General features: G+C 25.3%; 1 protein-coding gene across 1 annotated transcript; it reads left to right on the top strand.

Moving 5' to 3' along the window:
* Positions 1–1,495: 1,495 nt before the first annotated feature.
* Positions 1,496–17,290, top strand: DIP-iota (Dpr-interacting protein iota). Its single transcript, XM_075298039.1, has 6 exons — positions 1,496–1,624; positions 15,500–15,597; positions 15,661–16,156; positions 16,230–16,511; positions 16,571–16,642; positions 17,174–17,290. Exons 1-6 carry the CDS (start codon positions 1,615–1,617, stop codon positions 17,269–17,271), a joined length of 1,056 nt encoding a protein of 351 aa, XP_075154154.1. The 5' UTR covers positions 1,496–1,614; the 3' UTR covers positions 17,272–17,290.
* The last annotated feature ends 876 nt before the right edge of the window (positions 17,291–18,166 follow it).

The following is an 18,166-nucleotide window of genomic DNA, read 5'->3' as shown; positions in this document are numbered from 1 at the left end:
TTATGTCCCAAACATAATATGTTCTAACATATTAACATATATGTCCCAAACATGTTATGCTAGTTTATGAACATTATATGCTTGCACTCAAAAATATTGTGTTTAAAAATTTGTGTTCCAAACACATAATGTTTATAGCCAAACATATGAAAAACAGTCTTTTTCATCCGTGTATCGATGTGTGAAAAAATCAGGACGGAAAATACGACAGTAATAATGTAATAATATCAACAAAATAGCATATTTTCCATGTAAATACATTAAAATACATAGTGGGTCTGGCCAGACCCCATGTGCTACGAATGTGACCACGTATGTACTATGTGATATATATTACGGTGTTAGGAAGTTTTAAGATACCTTGCCATCGGCTTCAGTAGAAGTTTCTACGCAATCCATGGTGGAGGGTACATAAGCTTCGGCCTGGCCGAACTTACGGCCGTTTATACTTGTTTTTAATTCTTATCATCTTCCAAGCTTTCTTTTATTTTTAATCCAAAGACTCAATGGCTTAGTTAATTTCAAAATTATTTCGTTAAATCAAAAATGAGTTTCTTTACTTCTAAGAAAATTTGCCTTACTTCAAAAATATGTCCTAAATTAAAAAAAAAATGTTTAAAATAAAGATAAACTCCAATTTAATTGAAATGTTTTAATTTGAAAGAAATTTTTTTTAATATATAGGGAAAATTATATGTCCTTAAATTTAGGATATATAATCTTTAATGTTAGGTCAATATTTTTTTTCAGTACATGGTGCGATTTTACGAATGCATTATAGCTCTCTGCTAGATTTTTTTTTTTGGCGGCCGAGAATGTTACCTTGTGAATCATAGTGAATGCTGACTCTAACTTGCATCTCTTGTATATAAGCCCAGAAAATATAATGTTTGTCTTCAATCAACAAATTAATTTTCAATAGAAAATTCTTCAATCACAAGATGATAGTTCCAAATACCAACGACAATCAAAAAATAATTAATACATTTAAAACATTAATTGATGCAATAAAAAATAATTGATATAATTAATTATTAAAAATTAATGAACTTAGCTAATTATGGAATTAGTTGGATAAATTAAAATATTAATTGTATATTTTTTGAAAATTCAAATAAAAATTTAGTTGAAATTTTGGTGGTATTTTTTTTGTGAGTGGAATCAGACTTCCTCGATACGTGCATTATTTGTTTGTTTTTAAATAAAACTGACCCTAGGTTATTTTGGTGATTTGTATTTTTAAATAAAACTGACCTAATAATATTGTGATTGTATTTCATCCTATAACACTTTATTTGCTAATCCGTAATTATTGCTTACCCTCAAATTAAATTTTATTCACTTTTCCCATGGACATTCATAAATAAATTGACCAACTCAATTTCTGTTTATTCAACACATTTTTATATAATCTCTTAATTTAGTATTTATCACATGCCTTGGCCCGTTTTTTTTTTTTTTCACTAGTTCACAAAATTCATTGGAATATTAACCGAATGGCTTGTGTCATTTTAAACACTTGAGATATTTTTTATTTCGTTTTTTTTTTTGTTCAATTAATAAATTCATTTTTTTTAATTCGTTGTAATGTAAAGCCTTTGCCCTGCGAGTACGATGGTTAATGGTGGGGATAAGGATAATTTTGTTTTGGTTCCATATATTTAATAAAGGCATCTGGTTTTTCTTTTTGCTGAGCTAAGACAAAATATGGAAATTTAATTAAAATGATATTTGAAATTTATATTTGGAAATTTCTTTTAATTTCAAAAATGACAATAAATGTTTACAGTGGAAATTTAAGACCAAATATCATCCCTTAATCTTGTGTTAGTGTGGTCATATAGGAGAGAGTGAGAGGCAGAACTGTTAGATGAGAGTTAACCAGCTGTTTTGTCTTTTATAGAATATTGACTAACAACCACTCACTAGCAGTGAACATGCTTTATACAAGAGATATATCGACAACAACAACAAAACGCAACATCCAAAACAAAAGCTACATTCTCTTCAACAAGAAAACAACAGAAAACAAATCAATATGAATTACAACAACAATTATAATTGAGATAATCGAGGACAGACAACACCAATAGACATTGGGAGTACAATGTACATATCTCATCGAGAAGCACCTACACAAACTAGAGATAGAATGTTACTTCTTGACATATCGGAATAATATTGACAATTTTAGTAGAAATAAATTGATTGAAGCTCAATTGAAGCAAAAATATCAAATTTTAACTAACTTTTGATTTTAATAATTCTATAAGTAGATTTAAATATGATTCCAATCAAATCAATTTAAAAAGGCTTATGTCTTTTTTATACTCTTCACCACTACTGTGGTACAGGGTATAATAAGTTTGTGCATTTGTATGTAACGCCAAGAAGGAGTAATCATAGACCAAACTTTTAGTATACGGATCGGCTTAGAATTAAATTCTGAGTCGATTTAGCGATGTCCGTCTGTCTGTCTGTCTGTCTGTCTGTCTGTCCGTCTGTCTGTCTGTTGATGTATTTTTGTGTGCAAAGTACAGCTCGCAGTTTTAGTCCGATTGTCCTAAAATTTGGTATAGGGTCCTGTTTCGGCTCAAAGACGATCTCTATTGATTTTGGAAAAAAATCGGTTCAGATTTAGATATAGCTGCCATATATATTTTTCACCGATCTGGTCATAATTGGCGTGTATATCAACCGATCTTCCTCAAATTCCGTACATCCGAATATTTTATGAGTCTCGAAAAGCTTGCAAAATATCAGCCAAATCGGTTCAGATTTAGATATAGCTCCCATATATAGCTTTCGCCCGATTTACACTCATTTGCCCACAGAAGCCAATTTTTTGCTCCGATTTAGTTGAAATTTTGCATAGGGAGTAGAATTAGCATTGTAACTATGCGTGCCAAATTTGGTTGAAATCTAGCTTTCACAGAGGCCAATTTTTTGAAATCGGTTCAGATTTAGATATATCTCCCATATATAGCTTTCGCCCGATTTACACTCATATGACCACAGAGGCCAATTTTTTGCTCCGATTTAGTTGAAATATTGCACAGGGAGTAGAATTAGCATTGTAGCTATGCGTGCCAAATTTGGTTGAAATCGGTTCAGATTTAGATATATCTCCCATATATAGCTTTTGCCCGATTTACACTCATATGACCACAGAGGCCAATTTTTAACTCCGATTTAGTTGAAATTTTGCACAGGGAGTAGAATTAGCATTGTAGCTATGAGTGCCAAATTTGGTTGACATCGGTTCAGATTTAGATATAGCTCCCATATATATGTTTTTCTGATTTCGACAAAAATTGTTAAAATACCAACATTTTCCTTGTTAAATCGCCACTGCATAGTCGAAAAGTTGTAAAAATGACTCTAATTTTTCTAAACTTCTAATGCATATATATTGTGTTCCACCCTAATACATTAGCCGACATAAATTTAGAGTCTATAGATTTTGTAGAAGTCTATCAAATTCTGTCCAGATCGAGCGATATTTAAATGTATGTATTTGGGACAAACTTTTATATATAGCCCCCAACACGTTTGACGAATGTGATATGGTATCGAAAATTTAGATCTACTAAGTGGTGTAGGGTATAATATAGTCGGCCCCGCCCGACTTTAGACTTTCCTTACTTGTTTTTATTTACAAATTTGTTCATTTATTTAATCCTTATTGTGACTTTGGTCTATCAAACACATGTTGGTTTATGGTATTTAACATTAAAACAATTTACCAAAATAGGTTAACACCATGTCTACAAAATTCCAAGAATTTTAGAGAGTTTTTGACCATCTAAAGAATTTTACGTCACTGAAAGACAATCCAGTTAACAATGGATCCCTTTTGTCTAGCCAAGTGAATGAAGGTGGTGTAATTATGATACAAAGCATACATAAATTTAGCAAAGTAATGTATACTAAAGAATTTTAAATATTTTTAAACATGCTCAATTAAACACCTGACTCGAAGAGTAAGAGACTGGAGAATCTTCTTCAATTTACAGAACATGAAAAAAATTAAAACTCTAAGACATGCCTAGTTAGAGCTTAAAATAAGAGTCATAACCCTCTGCACAGTGGGATGAAGTAAACGAATTCCTTCGAAATCTAAGACAAGCAAGTGGGACGAATTAAAACAAATATGAAACAATCATCCCTTAAAAATCCAAAACACGTCAATTTGAAAATTAAGATAAGATTAAGATATATATGCGATCTAACATAAACTGTTACACAGTGGGATTAATTTAATAAAATATAAAAAAATATATCTCTTACAAATCCAAGAGATACCAATTTCGAAGTTAAAATAAAAGTCAGATATATCGGATCCAACGTATACCGTCGCACTGTTGGATTAAGTAAAAAAATCATTCTTTAAAAATCTAAGTCGCGCCAAATATCCGATCCAAATTTTATTTCTATACCAAATGTTGTCAAAATTTTATTTCTAAGAAAATTTTTTTAAAATTTCATTTCTTTAGAATATTTTGTCAAAATTTTATTTCTATAGAAAATTTTGTCACAATTTTATTTCTATAGAAAATTTTGTCACAATTTTATTTCTATAGAAAATTTTGTCAAAATTGTATTTCTATAGAAAATTTTTCCAATATTTTATTTCTATAAAAAAATTTTGTCAAAATTTTATATCTATAGGAAAATGGTGACGGGGTATAATAAGTTTGTCATTCCGTTTGTAACACATCGAAATACCGATTTCCGACTACATAAAGTATATATATTATTGATCAGGGGGAAATTCTAAGACGATATAAGCATGTCCGTCTGTCCGTCTGTCTGTCTGTCTGTCTGTTGTAATCACGCTACATCCTTCAATAATGGCGCTATCGTCCCGAAATTTGGCACAGATTAGTTTTTTGTTTGCAGGCAGGTCAAGTTCGAAGATGGGCTATATCGGTCCAAGTTTTGATATAGTCCCCATATAAGCCGACCTCCCGATTTGGGGTCTTGGGCCTATAAAAACCATAGTTTTTACCAGATTTGCCTGAAATTGGAAATCTAGAGGTAATTTGGGACCATAAAGATGTGTGTCGAAAATGGTCCGTATCGGTCCAAGTTTTAGTATAGCCCTCATATATACCGATCTCCCGATTTTGCTTCTTAGGCGTCTAGAAACAGTATTTTCTATCCGATTTGTCTGAAATTGAAAATCTAGAGGTATTTTAGGACCATAAGTAGGTGTGTCGAAAATCGTTCGTATCGGTCCATGTTTTGATATAGCCCCCATATAGACCGATCTCCCGATTTTGCTTCTTACGCGTCTAGAAACTATATTTACCATCCGATTTGCCTGGAATTGGAAATCTAGAGGTATTGTGGGACTATAAAGAGGTGTGTCGAAAATGGGCCATATGGGTCCATGTTTTGGTATAGCCCCCATATAGACCGATCTCCCGATTTTGCTTCTTACGCGTCTAGAAACAGTATTTTCTATCCGATTTGTATGAAATTGAAAATCTAAAGGTATTTTGGACCATAAAGAGGTGTGTCGGAAATGGCCCGCATCGGTCCATGTTTTGATATAGCCTCCATATAAACCAACCTCCCGATTTGGAGTCTTGGGCCTATAAAACCCGTAGTTTTTATCCAATATGCCTGAAATTGAAAATGTAGAGGTTTTTGAGGACCATAAAAAGGTGTGCCGAAAATGGTGCTCACCGGTCCATGTTTTGGTATAGCCCCCATATAGACCGATATCCCGATTTTGCTTTTAGGGCTTCTAGAAAGTATATTTTCTATCCGATTTTCTTGAAATTGAAAATCTAGAGTTCTTTTGGAACCATAAAAAGGTGTGCCGAAAATGGTGCCCATCGGTCCATTTTTTGGTATAGCCCCCATATAGACCGATCTCCCATTTTGCTTATTGGGCTTCTAGAAACTACATTTACCATCCGCTATACCTGAAATTCTTGAGCTACAATAACTGTATTTATTACATGATTTGCCTGAAATTCGAAATCTAGAGGTATTTTTAGACCACAAATAAGAGTGCCGAAATTGAGGTATATCGGTCCATTTTTTGGTATAACCCCCATATAGGCTGATCTCTCGATTTTTACTTCTTGGGCGTCTAGAGACTATATTTTCTGGCCGATTTGTTTGAAATTTAAAATCTGGAGGTATTTTAAGATCACAAATATGTGAGTAGCAAATGATGTCTATCGGTCCATGTTTTGGTATATCCCCCATATACACCGATCTCCCGGCTTTATTTCTTGGGCTTCTAGAATCCGTAGATTTTATCCGATTTGCTGGAAATTAGTAATCTATAATAAAATTTTAGACAAACGAAATTTCTTTTTCTTATAAAGTGTTTTCGTTTATTCAACGATTGTCTCTAAAATGTGTGTCAAAACAAAACTTTGCTTGTCTAAAATTACGTTTCTCAAAAATGAAAATTGCTTCAAACTGAAAGTAAAAGTTCCAGATTTTACTCATCGTATTTAAATAAATGCGGAAAAATCTACAGATTTAAGATTTTAAATCAAGGCGTAATTTCAACATATACACGATATGTTTATATTTTCTCTAAAACTCAAAATAAATCCAGAATCTTATCTGGTCTTCATAGGTAGAATCTTTAAAGTTCGTCTTCGGGAGCTGGCTCGTTTGGGAGAAGATTTGTCATCAAACCCCGCTACACGCAAAAAAATAATTCTTTCCTCCCAAACGAAATTTTAGACAAACAAAGTTCGTTTCTCATTTGCTTTTCGCTGTAAGGAAGTGTATTTGGAAGAAAAGTATATACTTTTTCTGATAAACGTTTATTCTTTTCCAGGATGTAAAAACAATTTCATAAAGACTAGCTCAAAAAAAAAACATTATTTTCTTGCTAATTGCATTGTCCCTCACATCTTTCTCACATCCACGAGGATTTTTAGTTCTTAACACCTTTTCCTGTAATACCAACAATGTAGAAGAAATTATACGATTTTATAAATTTTTAAATTTTTTTTTACCTTTCGCCTGGACGGAGAATCGAACCGCGGACCATACACATTGTAAGCCAACACACTAACCACTGAGCTATGTACCTGTTATGGTCATCAATAGATAAATATCCATATAAGTTATATTTATATAGCATAGCTTGCGGCGCCCACGAACCGAATAAACAAAGTTTATTTAACAGAAACAAACATTTAGTTTGGCACCGTGGAGCAGTGGTAGCACGTCCGACTCTCATGCCAAGGGTCGTGGGTTCGATCCCTGCTTCGGCCAAAGTTTTTTTTTTTTTGCTTTTGTTTATTTTTACCAATATTCCAGATATATTCGGAAGATTCCGAAAAAATGTTCAACATTACATTGTAGTATATTAAATTTTGAACTGTAAAATGTGTCTTATTAAAGACCTTAAGTCAGAAAAGAACAGTGTTTGATATAAACGAAATGGACTGTGTTGTTATTTCAAAAATAACTTTTTTTATTGAAAAAATAAAAATTTTGTAACAAACGAATTTTTTTGGTGATAAAATTTTAAAATTTTCGAAGCAATTCAAAAAACTCTAACAAAAGAAAAACGTTTTCGGTACACGTTTTCCAAACGTTTTTTTTCTTTGCGTGTACAGTTCTATATAATATCAAGTAACCCACTACGATGAAGAGTTTTCATAGTAAACTATTATACTTGATTCATGGTGGTGGGTATTTAAAATTCGGCCCGGCCGAATTTACTGCTTTGTATACTTGTTTTTTTTTAAATTTTGTTAAGATTTCACTTTTATAGAAAATTTTGACAAATTTTTATTTCTATACAAAATTTTGTCAAATTTTTATTTCTTTAGGAATTTTTGTCAATATTTTAATTATATAGAAAATTGTGTCATTTAGAAAATTTTGTCAAAATTATGTTTCTAGAGAAAATTTCTATAGAAAATTTTGTCAAAATTTTATTTCTATAGAAAATTTCATAAAAAATTTATTTCTATAGGAAATTTTATTGCTATAGAAAATTTTATAAAAATTTTATTTCTTTAAATTTTTTTTTTTCAAAATTGTATTTCTTTAAAAAATTTTGTCCAAATTTTATTTCTGTAGAAAATTTTGTCACAATTTTATTTGTATAGAAAAGTTTGGCAAAATTTTGTTTCTATAGAAAAATTTGTCAAAGTTTTATTTCTATAGAAAATTTTGTCAAAAAATTATTTCTATAGAAAACTTTATCAAAATTTTGTTTCTATAGAAAACTTTGGCAAAATTTTGTTTCTATAGAAAAATTTATCAAAATTTTATTTCTATAGAAAATTTTGTAAAAATTTTATTCCTATAGAAGTTTTTATCAAGGTTTTATTTCTACAGAAGTTTTTATCAAAATTTTATTTCTATAGAAAATTTTGTCAAAATTTAAGTTCTATAGTAAATTTCATTTTTTTTTAAATTTTGTCCAAAATTTAACACTTTTTCTTACAGAATATGAAACTGTCCAGACCAGAATAAATCCTTGAAAACAGTTTTGACGAAGTCAACAGAAATATTGGAAATAAAAATAAAAGAATAAACACCAATCAGATGTATTTTAATCGATCTATAGCTGAAACTATGAAAAATAATTCCTAAAAATTTTATTAAATTTCTATAGAAAATGTTGTCAAAAATTCATTTCTCTAGAATATTTTGTAAAAATCTTATTTCTCTAGAATATTTTTAAAAATTGTATTTTTATAGAAAATTTTGTCAAAATTTTATTTCTATAGAAAATTTCGTCAAAATTTTAGTTCTATAGAAAATTTGTCAAAATTTTATTCCTACAGAAAATTTAGTATTGTATGTCTATAGGTAATTTTATTAAAATTGTATTTCTAGAAAAAAATTGATCAACATTTTATTTCTAAATTTTAAACGAATCGGAAACTATGATAAATAATTCCTATAAATTTTATTAAAATTCTATAGAAAATGTTGTCATAAATTCATTTCTTTAGAAAATTTTGTTAAATTTTTATTTCTATAGAAAATTTTGTCAAAATTTTATTTCTACAGATTTTGTTTCACAATTTTATTTCTATAGAAAATTTTCTCAATTTTTTACTTCTATAGAAAATTTTATCAAAACCATTTTTCTGTAGAAAATTTTGTCAAAATTATTATTTCTATAGAAAATGTTGTAAAAATTTTATTTCTTTAGAATAGAAATTATTACAATATTTATTCTAGCTTATTGGACAGGAAGATTAAGGGAATTGACATCATTAAGTTACTGAAAAGAAAATGCCAGATACACATCTCGCAAGCCTGACTATACATATATGTTTCAGTGATGGCCACTACACATTTCCATAGTCTTTAGCGAGATCTGGCCGGGTGAGATTCTGGTATGTAAATTTCATAAGAAAATAACATAAAAGAACCAAATTGAATCATCTCACCAACACTGAAAAACATATGTATAGTCAGGCTTGCGAGATGGGTATCTGGCATTTTCTTTTCAGTAACCTAACGAAGTCAATTCCCTTAATCTTCCTGTCCAATAAGCTCGAATAAATATTGTAATAATTTCTAGTTTATATGATTTGGACATTGAACCAGCCTGCATTAATATCAGGCTATATAAAACTTTGTCAAAATTGTATATCTATAGAAAATGTTGTCAAAATTTTATTTCTATAGAAAATTTTGTCAAAATTTTATTTCTATAGAAAATTTTGTCAAAATTTTATTTCCATAGAAAATTTTATCAAAATTTTATTTCTATAGAAAATTTTGTCAAACATTTTTTTCTATAGAAAATTTTATCAAAATTTTATTTCTATAGAAAATTTTATCAAAATCTTACTTCTATAGAAAATTTTATCAAAAACTTTTTTCTATAGAAAATTTTGTCAAAATTTTGTTTCTATAGAAAATTTTGTCAAAATTATTATTTCTATAGAAAATGTTGTCAAAATTTTATTTTTATAGAAAATATTGTAAAAATTTTAATTCTATATAAAATTTTCTCAAAATTTTACTTCTATATAAAATTTTATCAAAACATTTTTCTGTAGAAAATTTTGTCAAAATTTTATGTTTATAGAAAATGTTGTCAAAATTTTATTTCTTTAGAATATTTTTTCAAAATTTTATTTCTACAGAAAATTTTGTCAAAACTTTATTTCTATAGAAAATTTTGTCAAAATTTTATTTCTATAGCAAATTTTGTCAAAATTTTATTTCTTTAGAATATTTTGTCAAAATTTTATTTCTACAGAAAATTTGTAAAACTTTATTTCTATAGAAAATTTTGTCAAAATTTTATTTCTATAGAAAATTTTGTCAAAATTTTATTTCTATAGAAAATTTTGTCAAAATTTTATTTCTATAGAAAATTTTGTCAAAATTTTATTTCTATAGAAAATTTTGTCAAAATTTTATTTCTATAGAAAATTTTGTCAAAATATTATTTCCATAGAAAATTTTGTCAAAATTTTATTTCTATAGCAAATTTTGTCAAAATTTTATTTCTTTAGAATATTTTGTCAAAATTTTATTTCTACAGAAAATTTGTAAAACTTTATTTCTATAGAAAATTTTGTCAAAATTTTATTTCTATAGAAAATTTTGTCGAAATTTTAGTTCTTTAGAATATTTTGTCAAAATTTTATTTCTACAGAAAATTTTGTCAAAATGTTATTCCAATAGAAAATTTTGTTAAAATTTTATTTCTATAGAAAATTTTTTCAAAATTTCATTTCTATAGAAAATTTTGTCAAAATTTTATTTCTCTAGAAATTTTTTCCAAAATTTTATTTCTAAAGAAAGTTTTGTCAAAATTTTATTTCTATGGAAAATTTTGTCAAAATTTTATTTCCATAGAACATTTTCTCAAAATTTTACTTCTATACAAAATGTTATCAAAAACTTTTTTTCTATAGAAAATTTTGTCAAAATTTTATGTTTATAGAAAATGTTGTAAAAATTATTATTTCTATAGAAAATGTTGTCAAAATTTTATTTCTATAGAAAATGTTGTCAAAATTTTATTTCTATAGAAAATTTGTCAACATTTTATTCCTATAGAAAATTTTGTATTGTATGTCTATAAATAATTTTATTAAAATTTTATTTCTATAAAAAATTTGATCAACATTTTATTTCTTTAGAATATTTTGTCAAAATTTTATTTCCATAGAAAATTTTGTCAACATTTTATTTCTATAGAAAATTTTGTCAAAATTTTAGTTCTATAGAAAATTTTGTCAAAATTTTATTTCTATAGAAAATTTTCTCAAAATTATGATTTCTATAGAAAATTTTGTCGAAATTTTAGTTCTTTAGAATATTTTGTCAAAATTTTATTTCTACAGAAAATTTTGTCAAAATGTTATTCCAATAGAAAATTTTGTTAAAATTTTATTTCTATAGAAAATTTTTTCAAAATTTCATTTCTATAGAAAATTTTGTCAAAATTTTATTTCTCTAGAAATTTTTTCCAAAATTTTATTTCTAAAGAAAGTTTTGTCAAAATTTTATTTCTATGGAAAATTTTGTCAAAATTTTATTTCCATAGAATATTTTCTCAAAATTTTACTTCTATACAAAATGTTATCAAAAACTTTTTTTCTATAGAAAATTTTGTCAAAATTTTATGTTTATAGAAAATGTTGTAAAAATTATTATTTCTATAGAAAATGTTGTCAAAATTTTATCTCTATAGAAAATGTTGTCAAAATTTTATTTCTATAGAAAATTTGTCCACATTTTATTCCTATAGAAAATTTTGTATTGTATGTCTATAAATAATTCTATTAAAATTTTATTTCTATAAAAAATTTGATCAACATTTTATTTCTTTAGAATATTTTGTCAAAATTTTATTTCCATAGAAAATTTTGTCAACATTTTATTTCTATAGAAAATTTTGTCAAAATTTTAGTTCTATAGAAAATTTTGTCAAAATTTTATTTCTATAGAAAATTTTGTCAAAATTTTATTTCTATTGACAATTTTGTCAAAATTTTATTTCCATAGAAAATTTTCTCAAAATTTTACTTCTATAGAAAATTTTATCAAAAACTTTTTTCTATAGAAAATTTTGTCAAAATTTTTTGTTTAGAGAAAATGTTGTCAAAATTATTATTTCTATAGAAAATGTTGTCAAAATTTTATTTCTATAGAAAATTTTATTAAAAACACTTTTCGGTAGAAAATTTTGTCAAAATTTTATGTTTATAGAAAATGTTGTTAAAATTTTATTTCTATAGAAAATTTTATCACAATTTTATTTCTATAGAAAATTTGTCAAAATTTAATTTCTATAGAAAATTTTGTATTGTATGTCTATAGATAATTTTATTGAATAATTATTTCTATAAAAAATTTGATCAACATTTTATTTATATAGAAAATTTTATCTAAGTTTTATTTCTATAGAAAATTATTTCAACATTTTATTTCTATCGAAAATTTTGTGCAAATTTGATTTCTACAGAAAATTTTATCAAAATGTGTATGACTATAGATAATTTTATTAAAATTATATTTCCATAGAAAATTTTGTCAAAATTTTTTTCTCTAAAAATTTTGTCAAAATTTTCTTTCTCTAAAAAATTTTGTCAAAATTTTATTCCTATACAAGATTTTGTCAAAATTTTATTTCTATAGATAATTGTGTCAAAATTGTATTTCTATAGATAATTGTGTCAAACTTTTATTTCTATAGAAAATTTTGTCAAAATTTTATTTCTATAGAAAATTTTGTCAAAATATTATTTCCATAGAAAATTTTCTCAAAATTATGATTTCTATAGAAAATTTTGTCGAAATTTTAGTTCTTTAGAATATTTTGTCAAAATTTTATTTCTACAGAAAATTTTGTCAAAATGTTATTCCAATAGAAAATTTTGTTAAAATTTTATTTCTATAGAAAATTTTTTCAAAATTTCATTTCTATAGAAAATTTTGTCAAAATTTTATTTCTCTAGAAATTTTTTCCAAAATTTTATTTCTAAAGAAAGTTTTGTCAAAATTTTATTTCTATGGAAAATTTTGTCAAAATTTTATTTCCATAGAACATTTTCTCAAAATTTTACTTCTATACAAAATGTTATCAAAAACTTTTTTTCTATAAAAAGTTTGTCAAAATTTTATGTTTATAGAAAATGTTGTAAAAATTATTATTTCTATAGAAAATGTTGTCAAAATTTTATTTCTATAGAAAATGTTGTCAAAATTTTATTTCTATAGAAAATTTGTCAACATTTTATTCCTATAGAAAATTTTGTATTGTATGTCTATAAATAATTTTATTAAAATTTTATTTCTATAAAAAATTTGATCAACATTTTATTTCTTTAGAATATTTTGTCAAAATTTTATTTCCATAGAAAATTTTGTCAACATTTTATTTCTATAGAAAATTTTGTCAAAATTTTATTTCTATAGAAAATTTTGTCAAAATATTATTTCCATAGAAAAATTTCTCAAAATTATAATTTCTATAGAAAATTTTGTCGAAATTTTAGTTCTTTAGAATATTTTGTAAAAATTTTATTTCTACAGAAAAATTTGTCAAAATGTTATTCCAATAGAAAATTTTGTTAAAATTTTATTTCTATAGAAATTTTTTTTCAAAATTTCATTTCTATAGAAAATTTTGTCAAAATTTTTTTATTTCTATGGAAAAATTTTGTCCAAATTTTATTTCCATAGAATATTTTCTCAAAATTTTACTTCTATACAAAATGTTATCAAAAACTTTTTTTCTATAGAAAATTTTGTCAAAATTTTATGTTTATAGAAAATGTTGTAAAAATTATTATTTCTATAGAAAATGTTGTCAAAATTTTATCTCTATAGAAAAAGTTGTCAAAATTTTATTTCTATAGAAAATTTGTCAACATTTTATTCCTATAGAAAATTTTGTATTGTATGTCTATAAATAATTCTATTAAAATTTTATTTCTATAAAAAAATTGATCAACATTTTATTTCTTTAGAATATTTTGTCAAAATTTTATTTCCATAGAAAATTTTGTCAACATTTTATTTCTATAGAAAATTTTGTCAAAATTTTAGTTCTAGAAATTTTGTCAAAAAATTTGTCAAAATTTTATTTCTATAGAAAATTTTGTCAAAATTTTATTTCTATTGACAATTTTGTCAAAATTTTATTTCCATAGAAAATTTTCTCAAAATTTTACTTCTATAGAAAATTTTATCAAAAACTTTTTTCTATAGAAAATTTTGTCAAAATTTTATGTTTAGAGAAAATGTTGTCAAAATTATTATTTCTATAGAAAATGTTGTCAAAATTTTATTTCTATAGAAAATTTTATCAAAAACATTTTTCGGTAGAAAATTTTGTCAAAATTTTATGTTTATAGAAAATGTTGTTAAAATTTTATTTCTATAGAAAATTTTATCACAATTTTATTTCTATAGAAAATTTGTCAAAATTTAATTTCTATAGAAAATTTTGTATTGTATGTCTATAGATAATTTTATTGAATATTTATTTCTATAAAAAATTTGATCAACATTTTATTCATATAGAAAATTTTATCTAAGTTTTATTTCTATAGAAAATTTTGTCAACATTTTATTTCTATCGAAAATTTTGTGCAAATTTGATTTCTACAGAAAATTTTATCAAAATGTGTATGAGTATAGATAATTTTATTAAAATTATATTTCCATAGAAAATTTTGTCAGAATTTTATTTCTATAGAAAATTTTGTCAAAATTTACTTTCTATAGAAAATTTTGTCAAAATTTCATTTCTATAGAAAATTTTGTCAAAATTTCATTTCTATAGAAAATTGTTTCAAACTTTCATTTCAAAATTTTGGCAAAATTTACTTTCTATAGAAAATTTTGTCAAAATTTCATTTCTATAGAAAATTTTGTCAAAATTTCATTTCAATAGAAAATTTTATCAAAAACTTTTTTCTATAGAAAATTTTGTCAAAATTTTATGCTTATGGAAAATGTTTGTCAAAATTATTATTTCTATAGAAAATTTGGTCAAAATTTTATTTCTATAGAAAATGTTGTCAAAATTTTATTTCTATAGAAAATTTTATTTCTATAGAAAATTTGTCAAAATTTTATTTCTATAGAAAATTTTGTATTCTATGTCTATAGATAATTTTATTGAAATATTATTTCTATAAAAAACTTTGATCAAAATTTTATTTCTATAGAAAATTTTATCTAAGTTTTATTTCTATAGAAAATGTTGTCAACATTTTATTTCTATCGAAAATTTTGTGAAAATTTGATTTCTACGGAAAATTTTATCAAAATGTGTATATCTATAGATAATTTTATTAAAATTATATTTCCATAGAAAATTTTGTCAAAATTTTTTTTTCTCTAAAAATTTTGTCAAAATTTTCTTTCTCTACAAAATTTTGTCAAAATTTTATTTCTATAGAAAATTTTGTCAAAATTGTATTTCTATAGATCATTGTGTCAAAATTGTATTTCTAGAGAAAATTTTGTCAAACTTTTATTTCTATAGAAAATTTTATTTCTTTTATTTCAGCGGATCCAAAATTCAGTGGTCCCATACATAATGTTACAGTTCCTGTTGGACGCGATGCAATATTGACATGTGTGGTCCACGATCTGGTGGCATTTAAGGTAAACCGCAAGCGGTCAATATCATTGTCCGGAAGTTCTTTTAAATCTCTATTCCCCTTTCAGATGGCCTGGCTTCGTGTGGATACACAAACAATTTTGAGTATACAAAATCATGTCATCACCAAAAATCATCGCATAAGTATAAGTCATACGGAACATCGCATATGGCAATTGCGTATACGTGATGTTCAAGAATCGGATCGTGGTTGGTATATGTGTCAAATCAATACAGATCCTATGAAAAGTCAAGTAGGATATTTGGATGTTGTGGTCCCGCCCGATATAATTGATTTTCAAACCAGCAACGATATGATTGTGGAAATTGGTCAAAATATAAGTCTGACATGTACAGCCAATGGACTTCCCGCCCCTACTATAACCTGGAGAAGAGAAAAAGATTTACCGCTGTATGTAGAGAATGGGCGACATATCTATAGTACGGAAGGTCAAAATTTATCATTGCCTTTGGTAACAAGAGATACTATGGGAGCATATTTTTGTATAGCATCCAATGGGGTACCACCAACGGTTAGCAAACGAATATCGGTAATAGTAAATTGTAAGTTTATAGAGATCTTCGGATATGAATGATTATCAGAAAAAACGTATGCCTCTGTTTACTATTTTCACAGTTCCTCCCACAATTTGGACCCGTTATGATACCATCTATGTGGGTTATGGTCAAAAAGTTACTTTGGAATGTATCTCCGAATCACATCCTACCTCAGTGAATTATTGGCTCAAGGATAAAGAATTCATTCAAGGTGGTTCCTATGAAACGGTCTCCCGCAATAATGTCTTCAAAATTGTAATGCGTTTGGTCGTAAGACCAATGAAAGCCAAAGATTTTGGTGAATATCGATGTGTGGCCAAAAATATGTTGGGCGAAATGGAACAGATCATAACATTGCATCGTAAGTAGAAAAGAGGAGAATTTGTAATGGATATTAAGAAAAAACAAACTCCATTTCAGATAAAGCCAAAAAGAATCTTCAACATTCCTATCAAACAAATGGCAAAGACAATCAATTCATAATCATTGAAGGTAAGATATTTATTGGACATTTTTTTTTTTTAATTGAAAATGCATAAGAAATTCTTATTAGGCATTACTATAAGCTTTTTGGTAACCAATTGCCACCACCTAGATTACCACGGACCTATCCTCATACGAATTTAAAGGATGCGACTATATTCGTTTACATTTTTTAATATTTCTTCCTACTACTAACTCAGATCAAACAGAAATATATTTATTTTTGGAATTGGTACGTAGACTGGTTCCAAGTAATCTGCAGGGTTACAATTCACCAGTTTTTATAAAAACATTCTAGAAAATGTTTAAATACATTTTTCAACATTCATTCCTACTACTAACTGACACCAAAAAGAAATATATTTATTTTTGAATTGATGCATAAACCGGTCCCAAGTAATCTGAGGAATGCAAAATGTACCAGTAAGGAAAATCACATAGGAAATATTAGAGATTTTACATAAATGTTTTAACACTCTAGTTATATCTTACAAAATCATAAAATTTTATTTTTTATATTTATTTCTAATTTACTTTCAGAATATATATCAAACGATGACCTGTCTTCAAGGCCCAGTTCATGGTTAATAGCTTTACTTTATGTTTTAGTAATGAATTTTACGAGAGTATGTGAATAAAATGAATATTTTACCATAAGTTCATCATAAGTTTTTTTAATTCCGAAAGGCACTTTTATTCCAGCGAATATATAGCAGAGGGCAAATATTTTTCAAAATTCGATGTTTTTTCAGATTGCTGGTTTTGGAAGATTTTGCAAAACACCGAGAAATAGATTTTTGACAAAATTTCCTATAGAAATAAAATGTTGATCATATTTTTTATAGAAATAAAATTTTGACAAACATTTTTGATAGAATTAAAATTTTTACACAATTTTCTATAGAAATAAAACTTTGACAAAAATTTCTATAAAAATAAAATTTTGAGAAATTTTTTTATAGAAAAAAAAAAATTGACAAAATTTTCTATAGAAATAAAATTTTGACAAAATTTTTTACAGAACTAAAATTTTGACAAAATTTTCTATTGAAATAAAATTTTTATAAAATTTTCTATAGCAATAAAAATTTGGCAAAATTTTCTAAAGGAATAAAATTTTTATAAAATTTTCTATAGAAACATAATTTTGACAAAATTTTCTATAGATATAAAATTTTGAAAAAATTCTCAAGAGAAATAAAATTTTTAAAAAAATTTCTACAGAAATAAAATTTTGACAAAATTTTTTATAGAAATAAAATTTTGAAAAAAAAATTTAAGAAATAAAATTTTTATAAAATTTTCTATAGCAATAAAATTTCTTAGAGAAATAAAATTTTTATGAAATTTTCTATAGAAATAAAATTTTGACAAAATTTTTTATAAAAATTAAATTTTCTCTAGAAACATAATTTTGATAAAATTTTCTAAAGGAAATTATAGAAATAAAATTTTTATAAAATTTTCTATAGAAATAAAATTTTGATAAAATCTTCTAGAAAATTAAAAATTTTACAAAATTTTCAAAAGGAA

This window comes from Haematobia irritans, chromosome 2 (assembly GCF_050003625.1).
Source record: "Haematobia irritans isolate KBUSLIRL chromosome 2, ASM5000362v1, whole genome shotgun sequence".
In the NCBI taxonomy this organism is placed as follows: domain Eukaryota; kingdom Metazoa; phylum Arthropoda; class Insecta; order Diptera; family Muscidae; genus Haematobia; species Haematobia irritans.
Note: the sequence above shows the minus strand (reverse complement) of the source record. Positions and strands in the feature narration are given on the sequence as shown.

What these genes read in the sequence shown, in the direction of transcription:
- DIP-iota (XM_075298039.1), top strand. An exon ending in ACGATCTGGTGGCATTTAAG is followed by an intron (nt 15,598 to 15,660) that starts GTAAACCGCAAG and finishes TTCCCCTTTCAG; the next exon opens with ATGGCCTGGCTTCGTGTGGA. An exon ending in ACAGATCATAACATTGCATC is followed by an intron (nt 16,512 to 16,570) that starts GTAAGTAGAAAA and finishes ACTCCATTTCAG; the next exon opens with ATAAAGCCAAAAAGAATCTT.